Source organism: Saccharomyces cerevisiae, chromosome XVI (genome assembly GCF_000146045.2).
Source record: "Saccharomyces cerevisiae S288C chromosome XVI, complete sequence".
In the NCBI taxonomy this organism is placed as follows: domain Eukaryota; kingdom Fungi; phylum Ascomycota; class Saccharomycetes; order Saccharomycetales; family Saccharomycetaceae; genus Saccharomyces; species Saccharomyces cerevisiae.
In genome coordinates, this window is record NC_001148.4 from 387,017 (window position 1) to 406,060 (window position 19,044).

The 19,044-nt window shown below is 39.0% G+C and overlaps 5 protein-coding genes across 5 annotated transcripts; 3 read left to right on the forward strand and 2 right to left on the reverse strand.

Moving 5' to 3' along the window:
- Positions 1-50: 50 nt before the first annotated feature.
- SEC16 (COPII coat assembly protein SEC16) lies at positions 51-6,638 on the forward strand (the record flags this gene model as incomplete). Its single annotated transcript, NM_001183899.1, has 1 exon — positions 51-6,638. The coding sequence occupies one exon, from the start codon at positions 51-53 to the stop codon at positions 6,636-6,638; it is 6,588 nt and encodes a 2,195-aa protein (NP_015240.1).
- A 383-nt stretch (positions 6,639-7,021) lies between these two features.
- On the forward strand, positions 7,022-9,556 carry BRO1 (Bro1p; the record flags this gene model as incomplete). Its single annotated transcript, NM_001183898.1, has 1 exon — positions 7,022-9,556. The coding sequence occupies one exon, from the start codon at positions 7,022-7,024 to the stop codon at positions 9,554-9,556; it is 2,535 nt and encodes an 844-aa protein (NP_015241.1).
- Positions 9,557-9,685: 129 nt separating this feature from the next.
- Positions 9,686-11,089, reverse strand: SEN54 (tRNA splicing endonuclease subunit SEN54; the record flags this gene model as incomplete). Its single annotated transcript, NM_001183897.1, has 1 exon — positions 9,686-11,089. One exon carries the CDS (start codon positions 11,087-11,089, stop codon positions 9,686-9,688), a length of 1,404 nt encoding a protein of 467 aa, NP_015242.1.
- Positions 11,090-11,463: 374 nt separating this feature from the next.
- Positions 11,464-17,067, reverse strand: MOT1 (DNA-binding ATPase; the record flags this gene model as incomplete). The annotated part of the gene is made up of 1 exon (NM_001183896.1): positions 11,464-17,067. One exon carries the CDS (start codon positions 17,065-17,067, stop codon positions 11,464-11,466), a length of 5,604 nt encoding a protein of 1,867 aa, NP_015243.1.
- Positions 17,068-17,933: 866 nt separating this feature from the next.
- RPS9A (40S ribosomal protein uS4 RPS9A) lies at positions 17,934-19,028 on the forward strand (the record flags this gene model as incomplete). The annotated part of the gene is made up of 2 exons (NM_001183895.1): positions 17,934-17,940; positions 18,442-19,028. The coding sequence occupies 2 exons, from the start codon at positions 17,934-17,936 to the stop codon at positions 19,026-19,028; spliced, it is 594 nt and encodes a 197-aa protein (NP_015244.1).
- Between the last annotated feature and the right edge of the window lie 16 nt (positions 19,029-19,044).

The following is a 19,044-nucleotide window of genomic DNA, read 5'->3' on the forward strand; positions in this document are numbered from 1 at the left end:
ACCGTTGTACCTATTATTTTGTATAGTCTTCATTTAATAACGTGTTAAGAATGACACCTGAAGCCAAGAAAAGGAAAAACCAAAAGAAGAAGTTGAAGCAAAAGCAAAAAAAAGCTGCTGAGAAAGCTGCTAGCCACAGTGAAGAACCACTTGAATTACCAGAAAGTACGATTAACAGCAGCTTCAACGACGACTCGGTGAACCGTACAGAATCTGACATAGCTTCAAAATCTGATGTTCCTCCGGTCTCATCATCTACCAATATCTCTCCGGCTAATGAAACACAACTAGAAATACCTGATACTCAAGAATTGCATCATAAACTGCTCAACGACTCTGATCAACATGATATTACCGCGGACTCAAATGATTTGCCAGACAACTCAATCGTTGAACATGACTCTGTTATTACCCAAACAAAACCAGCCATGTCTCAAGAATACGAAGAGACTGCCGCTCACTTATCTTCGAGAAATCCATCGCTCGATGTAGTCGCGGGAGAACTTCACAATAATAATGAACATACCCAGAAAATTGCCGTATCCGCTGTGGAAGAGGATTCTTTCAATGAAGAAGAGGGTGAAAATCACGACAGCATAATAATTTCATCATTAAACGATGCTACCCCTTCTCAATATAATCATTTTCTCCCATCCGATGGCAATCTTCTTTCTCCAGAATTATCTTCTGGTGATACGCCAACTCACAATGTTCCTCTAGGCACAAAAGACAATGAAATAAATGACGATGAGTATTGTAATGATAAGGAAATTAGTTTGAACGCAAATAATGTGCTTCCTGATGAACTTTCAAAGGAAGAAGATGAAAGATTAAAACTAGAAACGCATGTATCAACCGAAGAAAAGAAACAGGATATCGCTGATCAGGAAACTGCAGAAAACTTATTTACGTCTAGTACAGAACCATCTGAGAATAAAATAAGAAATTCTGGTGATGATACCTCCATGTTGTTTCAAGATGACGAAAGTGATCAGAAGGTTCCATGGGAGGAAGATGTGAAGAAAGATTTTCATAATGAGAACACAAATAATACTCAAGAATCGGCACCGAACACAGATGATCGTGATAAGGGTTATGAAGGAAACGAAGCTTTGAAAAAGTCCGAAAGTTGTACAGCCGCGGACGAGAGGTCGTACTCTGAAGAAACTTCAGAAGATATCTTTCACGGACACGACAAACAGGTAGTTGAAGGCCAAAATGATTTCACTGGGAAAAATATTGAGAATGAAAGCCAGAAATTAATGGGGGAAGGGAATCATAAGTTACCGTTGTCTGCCGAAGCTGACATTATAGAACCTGGTAAGGATATTCAAGATCAAGCCGAGGATTTGTTTACGCAGAGCAGCGGAGACTTGGGAGAAGTTTTGCCATGGGAATCTACTGATAAAAACGCTGATGTAACGAGCAAATCCCAAGAGAAACATGAAGATTTATTTGCTGCTTCTGGAAACGATGAGAAACTTCCTTGGGAAGTTTCTGACGGTGAAGTATCATCGGGAAAGACGGAAAACAGCATGCAGACTAGTACTGAGAAAATAGCTGAGCAAAAGTTTTCGTTTTTGGAAAACGACGACGACCTTTTGGACGACGACGACAGCTTTTTGGCTTCTTCTGAGGAAGAAGACACAGTACCTAATACCGATAATACAACGAATTTAACCTCAAAACCAGTTGAAGAAAAAAAGGCTTCAAGATATAAACCTATTATCGAGGAGGAAGCAGGAATGCGTCAAGAGCAAGTTCATTTTACCAATACTACTGGCATTGTAACACCGCAGCAGTTCCACGGTTTGACTAAAACTGGACTAGGCACCCCCAACCAACAAGTCAGTGTACCAAATATAGTTAGTCCTAAGCCTCCTGTGGTAAAAGACAATCGTTCAAATTTTAAGATAAATGAGGAGAAAAAGAAGTCTGATGCTTACGATTTTCCACTGGAAATTATTTCAGAAAGTTCCAAGAAGGGTCACGCAAAGCCGGTTGCCGTTCCTACTCAAAGGTTTGGCTCAGGGAATTCTTTTAGTTCTTTGGACAAACCAATTCCACAGAGCAGGAAAGGCTCTAATAACTCAAATAGGCCACCCGTGATCCCATTGGGGACGCAGGAGCCTCGATCTTCGAGAACTAACTCAGCGATCTCGCAATCTCCCGTTAATTATGCTTTCCCTAACCCATACAAAATTCAACAACTACAACAGGCTCCTATCCAATCAGGTATGCCTTTACCAAATACCAACATACCTCCCCCAGCATTAAAAGTGGAAACCACCGTTTCTGCTCCTCCAATTCGGGCAAGAGGGGTCAGCAATGCCTCCGTGGGAAGTTCAGCGTCTTTTGGTGCTAGACATGCAACACAGTACGGCCTCAATAACGGGGTACCTCCGGTTTCGCCATATGGTCAAGCTACCATAAATTTGCCAACTGCGAATAAGTATGCCCCCGTCTCTCCTACAGTTCAGCAGAAGCAATATCCATCAGTTGTGCAAAACCTTGGCGCTTCGGCCGTAAATACCCCCAATTTTGTAAAGACCCATAGAGGCCATACAAGCTCTATTAGTTCGTATACACCAAACCAGAATGAACACGCCTCTAGATACGCACCCAACTATCAACAATCTTATCAGGTGCCATATACCTCACAACCTGTTGGTCCTGTAGCTGGGAATTCAAGCTATCAAAGCCAAACCCGAAGTTCTTATGCAGTTCCTATGATGCCCCAGGCTCAAACTTCAGCAAGTATTCAGCCTCACGCGAACATTCAACCGCCTACTGGCATTTTACCTTTAGCCCCCTTACGACCTCTAGACCCCTTACAAGCCGCTACGAACTTGCAACCCCGTGCAAGCAACATAACGGCTGCAAATTCACTACCTCTTGCAAATTTGCCACTTGCTGAAAACATACTGCCAGAAATTATCACGCATCGAGCTACAAGTAGTGTTGCACCACCACGACAGGAAAATAATCCAATTAAAATAGACAACGAGGCTTTATTACGCCGTCAATTTCCGATTTTTCATTGGAGTGCTGCAAACAAGGTCGTGTACGCAGTCCCCCCTATCCCTGACCAATCGCAGTACATGATTTCATCAAGCATTGTACAGGAAATAAAAGTGACACCAATTGACCAGATAATTAAACCGAACGATATGCTCAAAAGCTTCCCAGGTCCTTTGGGTAGTGCCAAATTAAAAAAAAAGGATTTAACCAAATGGATGGAAACCACTATTAAATCCATATCTGAAAATGAATCATCCACTGATATGACTATATGGCAACTATTGGAAATGAAACTAAACGATAAAGTTAACTGGAAAAATATTTCAAAACTACTATACAATTCTGACGAACTTTTAATGTACCTATCTCAGCCCTTTCCAAACGGTGACATGATTCCAAATGCATATAGACTGGATATAAATTGTCAGATGAGAGTCCTGGCGTTCTTACAAACGGGAAATCACGATGAGGCACTTCGCTTAGCTTTAAGCAAGAGGGATTATGCCATTGCACTATTGGTTGGCAGTTTAATGGGTAAAGACAGATGGTCTGAAGTCATTCAGAAATATTTATATGAAGGGTTTACTGCGGGGCCAAACGACCAAAAAGAATTGGCACACTTTCTGCTCCTTATCTTTCAAGTATTTGTTGGTAACTCCAAAATGGCCATAAAAAGTTTCTACACTAATAATGAGACCAGTCAATGGGCATCCGAAAACTGGAAGAGTATCGTTGCAGCTGTTCTGATTAATATCCCAGAAAATAATGAAGATCCACTACTTATACCACCTGTTGTCCTTGAATTTTTGATAGAGTTCGGTATATTCCTCACCAAAAAGGGCTTGACAGCCGCAGCTAGTACATTATTTATTATTGGTAACGTACCACTTTCTAATGAGCCAGTAATGGCAGATTCAGACGTTATATTTGAAAGTATTGGAAACATGAATACTTTTGAAAGCATTCTATGGGATGAAATCTACGAGTATATATTCTCGTATGACCCTAAATTCAAAGGATTTTCATCTATTTTGCCCCAGAAGATATACCATGCATCTCTTTTACAAGAACAAGGTTTGAACAGCCTGGGGACAAAGTATACTGATTACCTCAGTTCCTCAGTTCGAAAACTGCCTAAGAAAGATATTTTAACAATAAACCTCACTCGTGAATTGAGTGAGGTGGCTAGTAGGCTTTCCGAGTCTAATACAGGATGGCTTGCAAAACCAAAACTAAGCAGCGTATGGGGTCAATTAGATAAATCCTTCAATAAATATATTGGTGGCGATGATATTGATGCATTGAATAAAAAAAATGATAAAAAGAAAGTTTTTGATGGGTTCACACCGGGATCTTCTGCCAATTCGTCAACTGTGGATCTCACCCAAACATTCACACCTTTCCAAGCTCAAGTTACTTCGCAAAGCTATGTGGATACTACAGCTCTTTTGCATAATGCCCATAATGTACCAAGCCATAGTGTGCTGCATTCAAAGCCTTCCAATGTGTCAAAGGGGTTAGTTGAAGCAAACTTACCGTATACGCATAGGATCGGTGATAGTTTGCAGGGATCTCCTCAGCGCATTCATAATACACAGTTCGCTGCTGCTGAGCCTCAAATGGCTTCTTTGAGAAGAGTTAGAACAGACCAGCATACAAACGAAAAGGCTTTGAAGAGTCAGCAGATTTTAGAGAAAAAGTCTACGGCCTACACTCCACAATTTGGACAGAACCATAGCGTTCCAATGGAAAAGTCTAATTCGAATGTGCCATCTTTATTTGCCGACTTCCCTGCTCCACCCAAACTTGGAACAGTGCCGTCTAATTATGTGTCTAGTCCTGACTTAGTAAGAAGGGAGTCTATCATATCTACCGGATCAGAATTTCTTCCTCCTCCCAAAATTGGGGTACCTACTAAAGCTAATTCCTCGCAGGGATCGCTTATGTACTCACCAAGTGTGGAAGCTTTGCCTATCGACCCTGTCGTCCCGCAAGTTCATGAGACGGGATACAATGATTTTGGTAACAAACATTCTCAAAAAAGTATGCCTGAAGATGAATCTCACACATCACATGATAATAGCAATGCTGATCAAAATACATTAAAAGACTCTGCAGATGTTACAGATGAAACAATGGATATTGAAGGACCTGGCTTCAACGATGTGAAGAATCTTCTTCCTATGGAGCCCAACCACCAGCCTACGTCTACAGTAAATCCTATACAAACTATTAGTGACGATATCCAACCGATTCTTCAAACTAACGTGGAGGTCCGGGGTACTGATGCATCGAAAATGGAAAATTCACTTCCCTCCATTGAAAATGAAAGAAGTAGCGAGGAGCAGCCAGAAAACATTTCAAAATCAGCATCATCAGCATATTTACCATCAACTGGTGGATTGTCACTCGAAAACAGACCGCTAACTCAGGATGAAAACAGTATCTCAGAGACAGTTCAATCCACATACTTGCCAGCAGGAAGTATTTCAATGGAAGCTAAACCAATTTCTCAAGTGCAAGATGTTCCAAGAAATGTTAATAATAAAGCATCCAAACTTGTGGAGCAACATATGGCACCACCAAAGCCAAAAAGTACTGACGCAACCAAAATGAACTACTCACCATACGTGCCTCAATCAACTGCCGCTAGTGCAGATGGCGATGAATCAACGATTCTGAAAACATCGCCTGCTATATATGCAAGAACTCACCAAGCACATGCATCCAATCCATCACAATACTTTCCTTTGGTCAACCAAGCAAATGAAACTGCTTCATTCGAATTATCTGAATCAACATCCCAGGCACAAAGTAATGGAAATGTTGCTTCAGAAAATAGATTCAGCCCAATAAAGAAAGCCGAAGTCGTCGAGAAAGACACTTTTCAACCTACTATTAGGAAGGCTTCAACTAACCAATACAGGGCTTTTAAACCGTTGGAATCAGATGCGGATAAATACAATGACGTTATTGAAGATGAATCCGATGACGACAATATGTCTACTGATGAGGCAAAGAACAGAAAGGAAGAAAAAAAGAATGTGAATATGAAAAAGGAAACAAAACCAAGTAACAAGGACATAGATGACAAGTCTAATGGTTGGTTTGGTTGGTTGAAGAAAGATACTGGCGACAAAAAAGTGTATAAGGCCAAGCTAGGTCATAAAAACACACTATACTATGATGAAAAATTGAAACGTTGGGTGAATAAGGACGCAACCGAAGAGGAAAAACAAAAAATTATTGAAAGTTCGGCACCACCACCTCCTCCAATCGTGAAACGTAAAGATGGCGGCCCAAAGACAAAGCCACGTTCAGGCCCCATCAATAATTCCCTACCTCCAGTACATGCCACATCAGTTATTCCGAACAATCCAATCACTGGTGAGCCTTTGCCGATCAAAACATCCCCTTCTCCTACAGGACCCAATCCAAACAATTCTCCATCACCATCCTCTCCCATATCAAGGATTTCTGGCGTAAACTTGACTAGCAAAAAGGCAAACGGTTTGGATGATTTATTGAGTTTGGCAGGAGGACCCAAACCAGCAAGTACGAGAAGGAAGAAGAAAACAGCGAGAGGCTATGTTAATGTAATGGATAACATACAATAATTATAGTAATACGTTTTTCTTTCATGGTACCCTTATGCCTTCCCTTTTCTTGATGTATATTATATACTTATAAAAACCGTAGTAAATTTTATTAAAACAATGATTACAGGAATCCGTATTTAGGTTATGCATCGTTGTCAGTAAGAAATCAGATGAATGCGATCTGAAACTTTGCTTATACTAATATTATTCTATCATACCTCATTTTCTTGCTTCGATTAATGCAGGACGCCGGTTCCGGGTTAGGATCACCGAGAAACAGAAAGCAAGCAAGGCTTCAGTTACAATTCGAAGAAGTACTAAGGGGGTTGTCGTGGAAAAATCTTGAATCAGAAAGCGGCTGACTGGAGCATTACTAGGTTCATTACTCACTGGTTCTACTCATGAAACCTTACTTATTTGACCTAAAGCTAAAAGACACAGAGAAGCTGGATTGGAAAAAAGGCCTCTCCTCATATCTCAAGAAATCATACGGCTCCTCACAATGGAGAACATTTTATGATGAGAAAGCTACTTCAGAACTGGATCACTTAAGGAATAATGCAAATGGAGAACTAGCACCTTCTTCATTGTCGGAACAAAATCTAAAATATTACTCATTTTTGGAGCATCTTTATTTTCGCCTGGGTAGCAAAGGATCAAGATTAAAAATGGATTTCACTTGGTATGACGCAGAATACTCATCGGCCCAGAAAGGATTGAAATACACGCAACATACGTTAGCATTTGAAAAGTCTTGTACTTTGTTCAACATTGCTGTAATCTTTACCCAAATTGCGAGGGAGAATATCAATGAGGACTACAAAAACTCAATCGCAAATTTGACAAAAGCTTTTTCCTGTTTTGAATATCTATCAGAAAATTTTTTGAACTCACCTTCAGTCGATCTTCAGTCAGAAAACACTAGGTTTCTGGCTAATATTTGCCATGCAGAAGCTCAAGAATTGTTTGTCTTGAAATTATTAAATGATCAAATATCATCCAAGCAATATACATTAATCAGTAAACTTTCTAGAGCCACGTGTAACCTCTTTCAGAAATGTCACGATTTTATGAAAGAAATAGATGACGATGTGGCCATTTATGGTGAACCCAAATGGAAAACGACAGTTACTTGCAAACTGCATTTCTACAAATCGTTAAGCGCTTATTATCACGGTTTACACCTTGAAGAAGAAAATAGAGTTGGCGAAGCAATTGCTTTTCTCGATTTTTCTATGCAACAATTGATTTCATCCCTTCCATTCAAAACGTGGTTAGTGGAATTTATAGACTTTGATGGGTTTAAAGAAACTTTAGAAAAGAAACAAAAGGAGTTGATTAAAGATAACGATTTTATATATCATGAAAGCGTTCCAGCCGTTGTGCAGGTTGATTCCATTAAGGCGCTCGATGCAATAAAATCTCCAACATGGGAGAAGATATTAGAACCATATATGCAAGATGTTGCAAATAAATGTGACTCTTTGTACAGAGGAATTATTCCCCTAGATGTCTATGAAAAGGAAAGTATTTACTCAGAAGAAAAAGCGACGCTGTTGAGAAAGCAAGTTGAAGAAACTGAGACAGCAAATTTGGAATATTCTTCCTTCATCGAATTTACAAATCTACCCAGGCTCTTGAGTGATTTGGAAAAACAATTTAGTGACGGAAATATTTTCTCGAATACGGATACACAGGGACAATTGATGAGGGACCAAATTCAGACATGGTGTAAATTTATCCAAACAAATGAATTTAGGGATATAGAAGAACAGATGAACAAAATTGTTTTCAAAAGGAAACAAATTTTAGAAATCCTTTCTGCCTTACCCAATGATCAAAAAGAAAATGTTACAAAACTAAAATCTTCTTTAGTAGCTGCTTCAAACTCAGACGAAAAATTGTTCGCATGCGTAAAACCACATATTGTCGAGATCAATCTATTGAATGACAATGGAAAAATATGGAAGAAGTTTGACGAATTTAATCGCAATACGCCTCCACAACCTAGCCTATTGGATATCGATGATACCAAAAACGACAAGATATTAGAGTTGTTAAAACAAGTAAAGGGCCATGCGGAAGACTTAAGAACATTGAAAGAGGAACGTTCGAGAAATTTGTCTGAACTAAGAGACGAAATCAACAACGATGATATCACAAAATTATTAATTATTAATAAGGGGAAATCCGATGTTGAGCTCAAAGATTTATTCGAGGTGGAACTGGAGAAATTCGAGCCTTTGAGCACAAGAATAGAGGCGACAATTTACAAACAATCTTCAATGATAGATGACATCAAAGCCAAGCTAGATGAAATTTTTCACCTTTCAAATTTCAAGGATAAATCTTCTGGGGAAGAAAAATTTTTAGAAGATCGTAAGAATTTTTTTGATAAGCTGCAAGAAGCAGTGAAATCATTCAGTATTTTTGCATCCGACTTGCCAAAAGGAATAGAGTTCTATGATTCATTATTCAATATGAGTAGAGACTTAGCAGAAAGAGTGAGAGTTGCAAAGCAGACCGAGGATTCAACAGCTAATTCTCCCGCTCCTCCCCTCCCTCCACTTGATTCTAAAGCGTCTGTCGTTGGGGGTCCTCCATTACTGCCCCAAAAAAGTGCAGCCTTTCAGTCATTATCTAGACAAGGGCTCAATTTAGGGGACCAATTTCAAAATCTCAAAATAAGTGCCGGCAGTGATTTACCTCAAGGACCCGGTATTCCACCAAGAACTTATGAAGCTTCGCCATATGCTGCAACGCCTACTATGGCAGCCCCACCAGTACCACCGAAACAATCGCAAGAGGATATGTACGACTTGAGAAGACGTAAAGCAGTTGAAAACGAAGAACGTGAACTGCAAGAGAATCCTACGTCCTTTTACAATAGACCCTCTGTTTTTGATGAAAATATGTACTCCAAATACAGCAGTTAGGTGCATTTCTTATTTCTTAATTTTATTGTAGCTTTTTTTTTTCAACTAATATGATAATTATATATATACCGGATTTGTTGAAAGCCAGTTTTGCAAGGATAAAGAAACTGCGATTTAGCAAAAGTCCCTTTAATGCTTCTTCCATCTTTGATCTACTTTCTTTTGAGTATTAGGTGTATACCATACACTTTCAGATCCAAAATCAGCCTCGGACATTTTTACAAACGAAATAAGGCCATTATCCATAATAGCGATAATAAAGCTCCGATATCCCGTCTTCAATCTACGATTTTGCTGTATGTGAGGTGGGTACGCCTTTCTCTTCTTTTTCGTGCTAGACTGTGCAGTTTTTTTTTGAAAACTTGCTTTCATAGACGACTCACTTTTTTCAGTTTGAGATTTCGCGCTCCTCTTATGAATATATTCCTTTCGTGGGATATCTTCAACGTAGGAGTTTGTCTCCCAATCGTCATCATCCTCGATTTCGCTTAAAAATTCGAATTTATAATCAAGTGAGGAAAACATAGATCGCAGCTCTTTATAGGTAGGAAAATGCTGAAGATCGTCATTTTTATTGTAAACGAAAACTTGGAAATCAGGAAGACCGGGGTCTCTTTTCTTGAAATTAGAATGGGGTTTCCATACTTTAAATGTCAAGGGAATATCCTTTACCTTTTGAAATTCCCTATCAGATTGTGCATCCAATAGCTCTTTTTTATTCTTTGGTACAGCCACGGAACGAACAAGCCTATTTAAACCCTGGTATAACTGTGGTGAAGTCGTATATTTACGAAAAAAAAAATTCCACTTAGAATAGAAGAAACCACTAAACAGCGATAACTCTTGTATTTTAAACAATGAAAGTAATCTCCAAGTGATTGCTTGTAAATTACTTCGTTGCTTTTTCAATGGGAAAAAGGAAGTCTTGACTGCTGCTTCTTGATTGCTGGGTTTTAGAATAAAACCCAACCTTTTTAAATGAGCAAACACAAAATATTGGTCCATTTCCTGTTGCGATGAAAACAGCGAATACAAATCCTCCATACTGAGTAAAATCTCTGTTTCGTGCTTTGAGCTTTTGTTAGAGCCTGCTTCTAATCTATAATAAGGAAGAATAGTGCCTCTCTCTGCCAAATAAACAAACTCATGGAAGTCAAGCCAGAGTTCGCCTGTGCTATCAGCCCTTCCCATCGTTTGCATAAAGCTGCCTTTGGGTTTAAGTAGAACGGCTTGATGTTTATGGGGAACATAGTATCCTCTTACTTCAGATTTTACTGTTGTGCCTCTTATTGAGTCTGATATGGTATCAAACATGGCTTTACTTGCATTATAGAGAAGCAGATCTTGCAAATTAGTCCCATCTGGTTCATAGTCTTTTTCACCCCTCTTTGGAAGTGAAAGAGCAGCATTTTTGCTAACGAGCGATGCGAGTTGCGACCAATCTTGTTGTAGTTCTTCTTCTTCTTCTTCTTCTTCTTCAAAGCCCGGATTAGATGTGGTCACTTGATCAGTTTTCTTCCCAGCGAATTGCATTTAAATTGGCAGAAGAACAGAGGTTTTATGTATGTTTATATCCAAACGTTTCGATAGCTCAAATGAATAATTTTTCATACTGAGATGAAGCTCTGCAGAGTTCGACTAAACTGTTTCTAGTTTCCCTTTGGCGCAACTTAACTATGAAAAATAATAAAATAAAAAAAAAGTCCAAGCCATAATCAATAGACAGCTAATAACCTGAATTTTAACAAGAGAATATGAAAACATTATCAATACTGATTTGAATATACCCGTAAATTCTATAAGACTCCATTAATATACCGTATTATATTACAAGTTGATAATACATAAATGCGTTAAATAAAACAAAAATGACCTTGTATACGCGTCATTCCAATGCAAGAATTTGTTTATCGTAAAGTTTTGATGAAGGTGTCTAAATTATACTCCTCCTCGTATTGAGATGGGTCCCATAGCTCTTTCAATTCACCGAGGGCCTCTTTGGCTTTGCCAGTTAAACCAGTCTCGTTGGCAATATCTTCCATGCCCTTGGCTGCTTGGGAATCGCCATTATTCTTTTCCTCATTGTCCTGTGAGGTAACGTTATCGGGGTCGAAGAGATCAAGCAGCTGATGTGTATCCATGGATGCTAATCCACTGTTTTGCTGATTAACAACTGTAGAAGCTATATTCATTTTGAATTTCTGCAAACCCATGATTTTTTCTTCAAGCGTACCTTTCGTAATAATTCTGTAAACATTAACAACCTTTTTCTGACCAATTCTATGTGCTCTGTCCATTGCCTGTAGATCATTCATTGGATTCCAGTCATGCTCTACAAAAATGACGGTGTCTGCACCAGTTAAATTCAGACCCAGCCCTCCGACCTTGGTGGTCAACAGTAGGCAATCAATAGAGGGATCTTCGTTAAATTTCCGAACAACTTTTTGTCTGTCTCTTGGGTCAATGCTTCCATCTAGCCTCATATAGGTTACGGAGGGCATATACTTTTTAAACAAGTCATTTTCAACCATGTCTAGCATATCTTTTAGTTGGCAGAAAATCAGGGCTCTGTGTTGTGATATGACATTTTGAATAGGAAAATTCTGATCTTGGCTTGCTTTTTTGTCGATATCTTCTTCACCTATACCACATTCAAAGAGTAATGTTCTCAATGCGCTCAGTTTTGGAGCGTTGATAATATCGTGTAAATCTAGACCAGTTTGCTTTAAATAGTCTTGTACTTGCGCTAATTGCGGGTGATTTGGTGAAAGGACCAAAGCTGGATGATTACACAATTTTCTCATGTATTGTAAAGCTTGGAAAATATGTTGCTTGCCATCAGCAATCTCAGAATTTTCAATATCTTTCTCAACTACATTTTTTTGTTTTTTAGTAAAATCCATGTATAGTTGTTTTTGTAAATCACCTAATTCACAGTAGTAATCCTGAATAATTTTAGGTGGTAAATCAGATAGAACGTCTTCCTTCAATCTTCTCAGCATGAAAGGTAGAACTTGCTTATGTAGTGCCTCCAAAGCCAGTACACCTGCTTCCTGCTCCTTAGATGATGTTTTACTATTTCTTGACGCAGCGATTGGCTTTGCGAACCTTTCCTGGAACATCTTTTCCGTTCCCAAAAATCCCGGCATTAAGAAGTCAAACAGAGACCACAATTCTAAAACGTTGTTTTGGATGGGAGTTCCGGTTAAAATTAATCTATGGTTTGCAGTAATTTCTTTAACAGCCTTAGCAAGTTTTGATTGAGAGTTTTTAATTATATGTCCTTCATCCAAAACACAATAATTATATTCAGTTTTGTTTAGGACTGCGAGATCATTTCTAGCTACGTCATATGATGTTACAATAATATCAGCATCACTTAACTGTGGTCTCAGAGTTAATCTGACAGTTGGGCCACCGGCATACACAACAACCTTTAAAAAGGGAGCATACTGGTCAAACTCGTTTTCCCAATGGCCAGTTAAAGATGGGGGGCATATTATGAGAGATGGTAAGGCTCTACTTTCAACAGAACGCGTTTTTTCATAATCTTCCTTCCTCAAATATTGATCGCTTGCGATAATGCAGATGGTTTGTAATGTTTTACCCAAACCCATATCGTCACACAATATTCCATGTAGATGATATTTGTTCAGGAATGCCAACCAGTTAACACCATCTTGCTGATATTTTCTTAAAGTCGCCTTGATGGCAATGGGTAATTTAAATGGCTTAGCTTTAGAAGGATCCATCATTTGTTGGATAAAATCACGCTCCCTCTCTCTGCTTGCCACTAGTTCTTCTGGGAGTCCTTTTGGATCGGCGATACCAGCTTCTAAAGGAACTAATTTGATGATAGAAGCAAATGTTGTTGTAGCTAAATTCCTCACATCTTCGTTCGAATCACTCATGCGACCCAAAAGTGGAACTATTAAGAAAATGACGTAAGGTAGAACATCGGTTTCCATAGAAAGTGATAAATGATAAATAAGCTCCGTGGACCCTTGACGATCGGATAGAGAACCAGCGCTATTCATTAAAGGCAAAATCTCACGTATGGTGTAAGCCATTACCTCCACGGAGGAAATTTTAGCCAGATCAGCAAAAGTTCTTGCAGCTGAATAACGAAAAACAGATAAGTTTGATCTTAAGAACGTTAATAAAACAGGGAAACGGGTAAAAACCTCACTAGAACGTAGCGAATCAGACATAAATGGGAATAGAGCTCTTAGTACACCAAATGAGTCGACTATTTTTTGACCTTGCTCGTTGTCAACTTTACTTGCTTCCTCATTTTCATGATCAGATAATGAATCAAATAAAATCGATCTAAGCTGAGGTAGTTTCTGTAATATAGAAGGCCCAAGAACTTCAAATAGTATTTTTAACGTAATCAACCCACCCTTCCTTTTTAGTTGAGCCTCTTCCGACATCTTTGCGAGATTAATGTCATCTTGTGCGGCAATCGAATTAGATTCTTTTATTAACGTCAATATTTTTTCTTTATATTCTGCATTTACGGAGAAATCAGGAACTTCTGAAGTATCAACGCATAAAAATCCGCAGAGATTTTTGACTATCTTACCAGACACATTAACTTTATTATTTTCTAACAGTTGCTGAATCAAATGTACGACCGATTCTCCGGCCATCGTTTGTAACTTTTCATTCCTTTCTTCTTTAACACTGTCCATTAGCGACCTGATAATGGGGTTTAATTTAAGAGGTAGACCATCAAATAACAAGATGGATGATGCGTAATTAGCGAGAATGCTGCCTGTACGAAGTTTTGCGGATTCTTTGGCTGAATTGATTGCCATCAACACGCGATGCTTAGAATCTTCTAATGGCTTCTTGGCCAATAGTTTGTAAGAGTTGTTCATGGATTTGAACATTTTATCATAGTATTCGCCGTACACTTTTTCTGCTGTTTCAACACCAAACGCATGTGGACCGGCTTCTGTTTCGCCTTGAACCACAATTGCTACGTTGGGTAGTTTGTACTGAGGTAACATACCTACATCCACAAAGGTAGCCAGTAGGCTTTGACATTGAGTCCTCAGAGCTTTTAAGCTAGGTACTAGCTCCCTAAATACAGGAAATTCATCGCGATTCAGTAACTGTTTATTCATCACAGGACTGAAAATCTCTGATACAAAAGAAGGTAATTTTTCCCCTTCTGGATGCTTTTGTAACCACGAGGAGCAAAACTGTGAAACAATAATGCCTGCCAACATACGTGGAGTTGAGAATGGCAGCTCTAAACAACGAACCAGAACGTTTGTGAAGAAGGATTGAAGCGTGGAATCTTGAAACATTGACAATGTCAAAGCAAATGCCTTTGCTCCCATTATTCTAGTGTTCAATATTACGTCCAATCCTAGCAAAGTAATATCTCCAGCAATCATAGGTGCATCGATATTGATATGTTCATTATTTTTTGGTATTGGAATGTCAGAATCTGTTGTGGTTTCAGATATAGAACGTTTTTTTTCTGGATGTAATTGATAGTGCTGGGAAGGCTTTAGAATATATTGTGATTCCATGGCATAATTCTTTCCCTTTTCCCCTACTGGCGTATTTAGAAGATGTAGTATTGGCTGCAAATGTTTACTGAAAACATGATCTAAAGTTTTTTCGGTATGCTTAACTTTATAATGCTCCAATAACGCAACATAAACATCAAAAGACAGTTGCAATAGTTCCGGGTTTTGCTCCAGTAAAATATTCTGAAAAACTAGACGGAATACCTTGCCGTTTAACCAGTTTTTAGTAGAATCATCCTTTATTGATAAGAATGCAATCAGTAGATTCAAAACAGCCCTCCTCACAGAAGAAATCGAATGGCGTAAAAAGGGATACAATTTCGGTACCAGTGACTTGAATGACCACTCTGAAGGATGCTCTAAAGCCTTGTTCTTTAAAATATCTAGTACTTCTTGGTGGTCGCACAACTTTGCCAATAGATCCATTATAGAACCTACGCTTGAAGATATATCATCATCTAAACGAGCTAGTAATGACCATATCGTGGTCACCAAAATTTCTATGGTAGAGTTGTTTAATTTGACAAATTCGCTGGTTATTGGGGTTAAAATTGAGGCTGCTACGCTTTGAACGTCATCATCACTTTGGTTTAAACCATATAGCACTATACGGACAACGTTTTCTAAAAGGCCATGGGCAAATAGGAAATTTGTCTTTATGCTGACGAAGTAACGAATCCCTAAAAGCCCTCCATGGGTAGCTTCCCATATTTTGTTCGGTAGACCTGTTTGTAGTGGATCTTGTAGAACCAGTTGTTCTAAACAATTAAATATTTTAATTGATAAGGTACTGTCTAGGTGAATTAATAACGCAGCTAGAGTTTGCGCAACTGACTCTCGTACAGGGGCCACAACTGTATCATAAACATAATCACCAAATCTATCCAATGCAAATACTGTAAGTAGACGGGACGCCAAGTCTTCTAAGCTTCTAGAATTCCTCAGGTTGTTCTCCTCTCGGGTATTCCCCTTAACCCTGCTGACTCCATAAGCATGTTTTTTTACCAATTCTCGAAGACCCAACGCAGCTCCATGCCTTATTTCCCAATTTTCGCTCATTAGATTATCTAAAAGTAGTTCATAAATGCCTTGGAATTGCCAAACTAGGCCAGCAACAATTTCGTGTTGTTCTAGCAATGGCCTTACTGTGGATTCTATCATTAGTTTACTTTCATCGGCTTGTTCAGTAATCTCCAGTTTGGGATTTAGCTGGTTACTGGTGGGAGAAGTGGCTAGCGATGCAGCAGAATTGGTCATATTTTTTCCATTTAATAAAGTCTTGGAAACTGAACTTTCCGTTATATCTACAGGATGTTTGGGAGTATTCTTAGCACTCATTTTCTTTTTTCGCCTTGCCATAGCAAGCATCCTTGCTGACTTCTTGTTAGCATTACTTTTATTTTCATTCGCCTTATCAGACGCATTTAGCATAGATGTTTCCTGTTTTATATCATCAGTTTTAGCTTGTTTTCTTATATTATCGTCAGCCTTACCAAGAACATTGTAATCATTCATACTCGACGCCAGGAGCACTTTACCTGACTTTAAAATTTCGTTCAATTTCCAATCAGACAGAGAACTGAGGTGATGGTCCTCCTGTAAGAGATTCAACTGATTGTTCTGAGTAGCCTCTTCCAATTTTATTTTCATTTCATGTTCCAACTTCACCTGAGCATTATCCAATGGAGAACCTTCATTTGTACCACCTACCAAGTCAGATTCATTCGGATCCCAAGAAGGAGCATGGGCAACTATGCCACCCACAGCTCTTGCTGCAGTAACACGCGTTTCCCATTTCTTCACTAGTAAAAAGGGGTAAACTCTGGACAGCAACGAAAGAATGTCTTCGGGGTGCTGTTTGGCCAAGTCTCCCATTTGATCGGCAGCCATGTTCCGGACTACTTGGGTGGAACCGGTCTCTATTAATATTACCTGCCGGTCCAGCCTCGAAACTCGTGACGTCATTTGAGGTGCTGTGTGTGTTGTGATACTTTTGTTCGTTAATATTGGAATACGATCGCTACTTATATTTTATGTTCTGAAGGACTCTAAAAGCAAATCAAAATAACCGCCGAGCTGTGTGTTCAGAGCTATAATAGCAGAATGGTGGTTTTTTTCTGAGCGCAATAGAAAATGGCGCGCAAACCGCCAAGGGAACGGAATTGGTGGAAATCATAAGCTTTTATATCAAGTGCAGCGGCCGGCGAGTGGGACGTGCTTTTTTTACTTTTGGGTTTTTGCGATGAGGCGGTAGACGCGTTGTCTTTGCGCCTGGGGCCCGCCGTCCAACGTGCGGGTACCGTACCCTGCAGTGTTGCAATCGTGTACTTGCCTTATAGTGTCAGCTATTGATCAAGGCCACATGCAAAATAGGGAAGGGGGGCATTGGCACAAAAGAGTGGTTAGACGCTCACAGGGGTGACTACGGTTACAAGTCTAAATATTTTAAGCCCATCATTACCGGCAATGCCCTCTGTACAGGAGTTATAAGAAAGATTATTCAATTTCGCGCTTGCATTATGAAAGAGGTTGCATTCTTCAATATCAGGTGAAATGTGTCTTGCCTAGACAATCTAAAAAAGGCTGCACACCCATGCATCATTCTAAAAAAATTATTTTTTTTCTTTTCATTTACTTTTCGTTTTTTTTTTTTTTTTTTTCAGTTCGATTTCTTGGTCGGACGCGATGGCAAATTTTTCATCGAGAGATTATCGTTATAAAGGCCTGTTGATTTTCAAAGAGATAGAAATCTTCTCTTTTAAGTATTCTTTTTTTAATTAATAAAAACACAAGAAAACTAATACAGCAACAGAAATACAAAAGTATACAACATGCCAAGTACGTCGTTAATCTTCTCCTTTTAAGGGGTTGAGAATATTTTTATTAAAAAATCATACTTGCTATGATTTTGAGGATCGGGTCCTCATAAATATTTTGAAGAGCCTTTGTTGAATTTTTTTCTTTTCGTTTTGTTCAATAATGGACGGTTCTTCATAGAATACTTTTTTTTTCGGAGAAAACCTTTACACTGAACTCCCGACACTTCAGGTAAAGCGTTCCGAAGTAATTCAACATTAGAAGAGGAACATTTCCCCAGTTCTGATTATGTCTGTTGAAGATAACTCAAGTATTCTAGGCTTAATACAGAAATGTGTTAGGTTTGAGAACTCCATCATGGATTATGCATATTCGTCAGTGACGTGCACAATTCTTTTGAAGATAGGAAGAACAAAACTTCAATAATTGCTTTAATAATATTTATGTAGTGATCTTGATCCTCGCATTCGTTTGAAAAAGAGAGCGCTCACTAACAATGGTTGTAATTATCTTGTAAAACAGGAGCCCCAAGAACATATTCCAAGACTTACTCTACCCCAAAGAGACCTTACGAATCTTCTCGTTTGGACGCAGAATTGAAGTTGGCCGGTGAATTCGGTTTGAAGAACAAGAAGGAAATTTACAGAATTTCCTTCCAGTTATCTAAGATTCGTCGTGCTGCAAGAGACTTGTTGACAAGAGACGAAAAGGACCCAAAGAGATTGTTCGAAGGTAATGCTTTGATTAGGAGACTAGTTAGAGTCGGTGTTTTATCCGAAGATAAGAAGAAGTTAGATTATGTTTTAGCCTTGAAGGTCGAAGATTTCTTGGAAAGAAGATTGCAAACTCAAGTCTACAAGCTAGGTTTAGCCAAGTCTGTCCACCATGCAAGAGTTTTAATCACTCAAAGGCACATTGCTGTTGGTAAGCAAATTGTCAACATCCCCTCTTTCATGGTCAGATTGGACTCTGAGAAGCACATTGACTTTGCTCCAACATCTCCATTCGGTGGTGCTAGACCAGGCAGAGTTGCTAGAAGAAATGCTGCAAGGAAGGCGGAAGCTTCTGGTGAAGCTGCTGATGAAGCTGATGAGGCCGATGAAGAATAATTGTGCTGATTTTTAT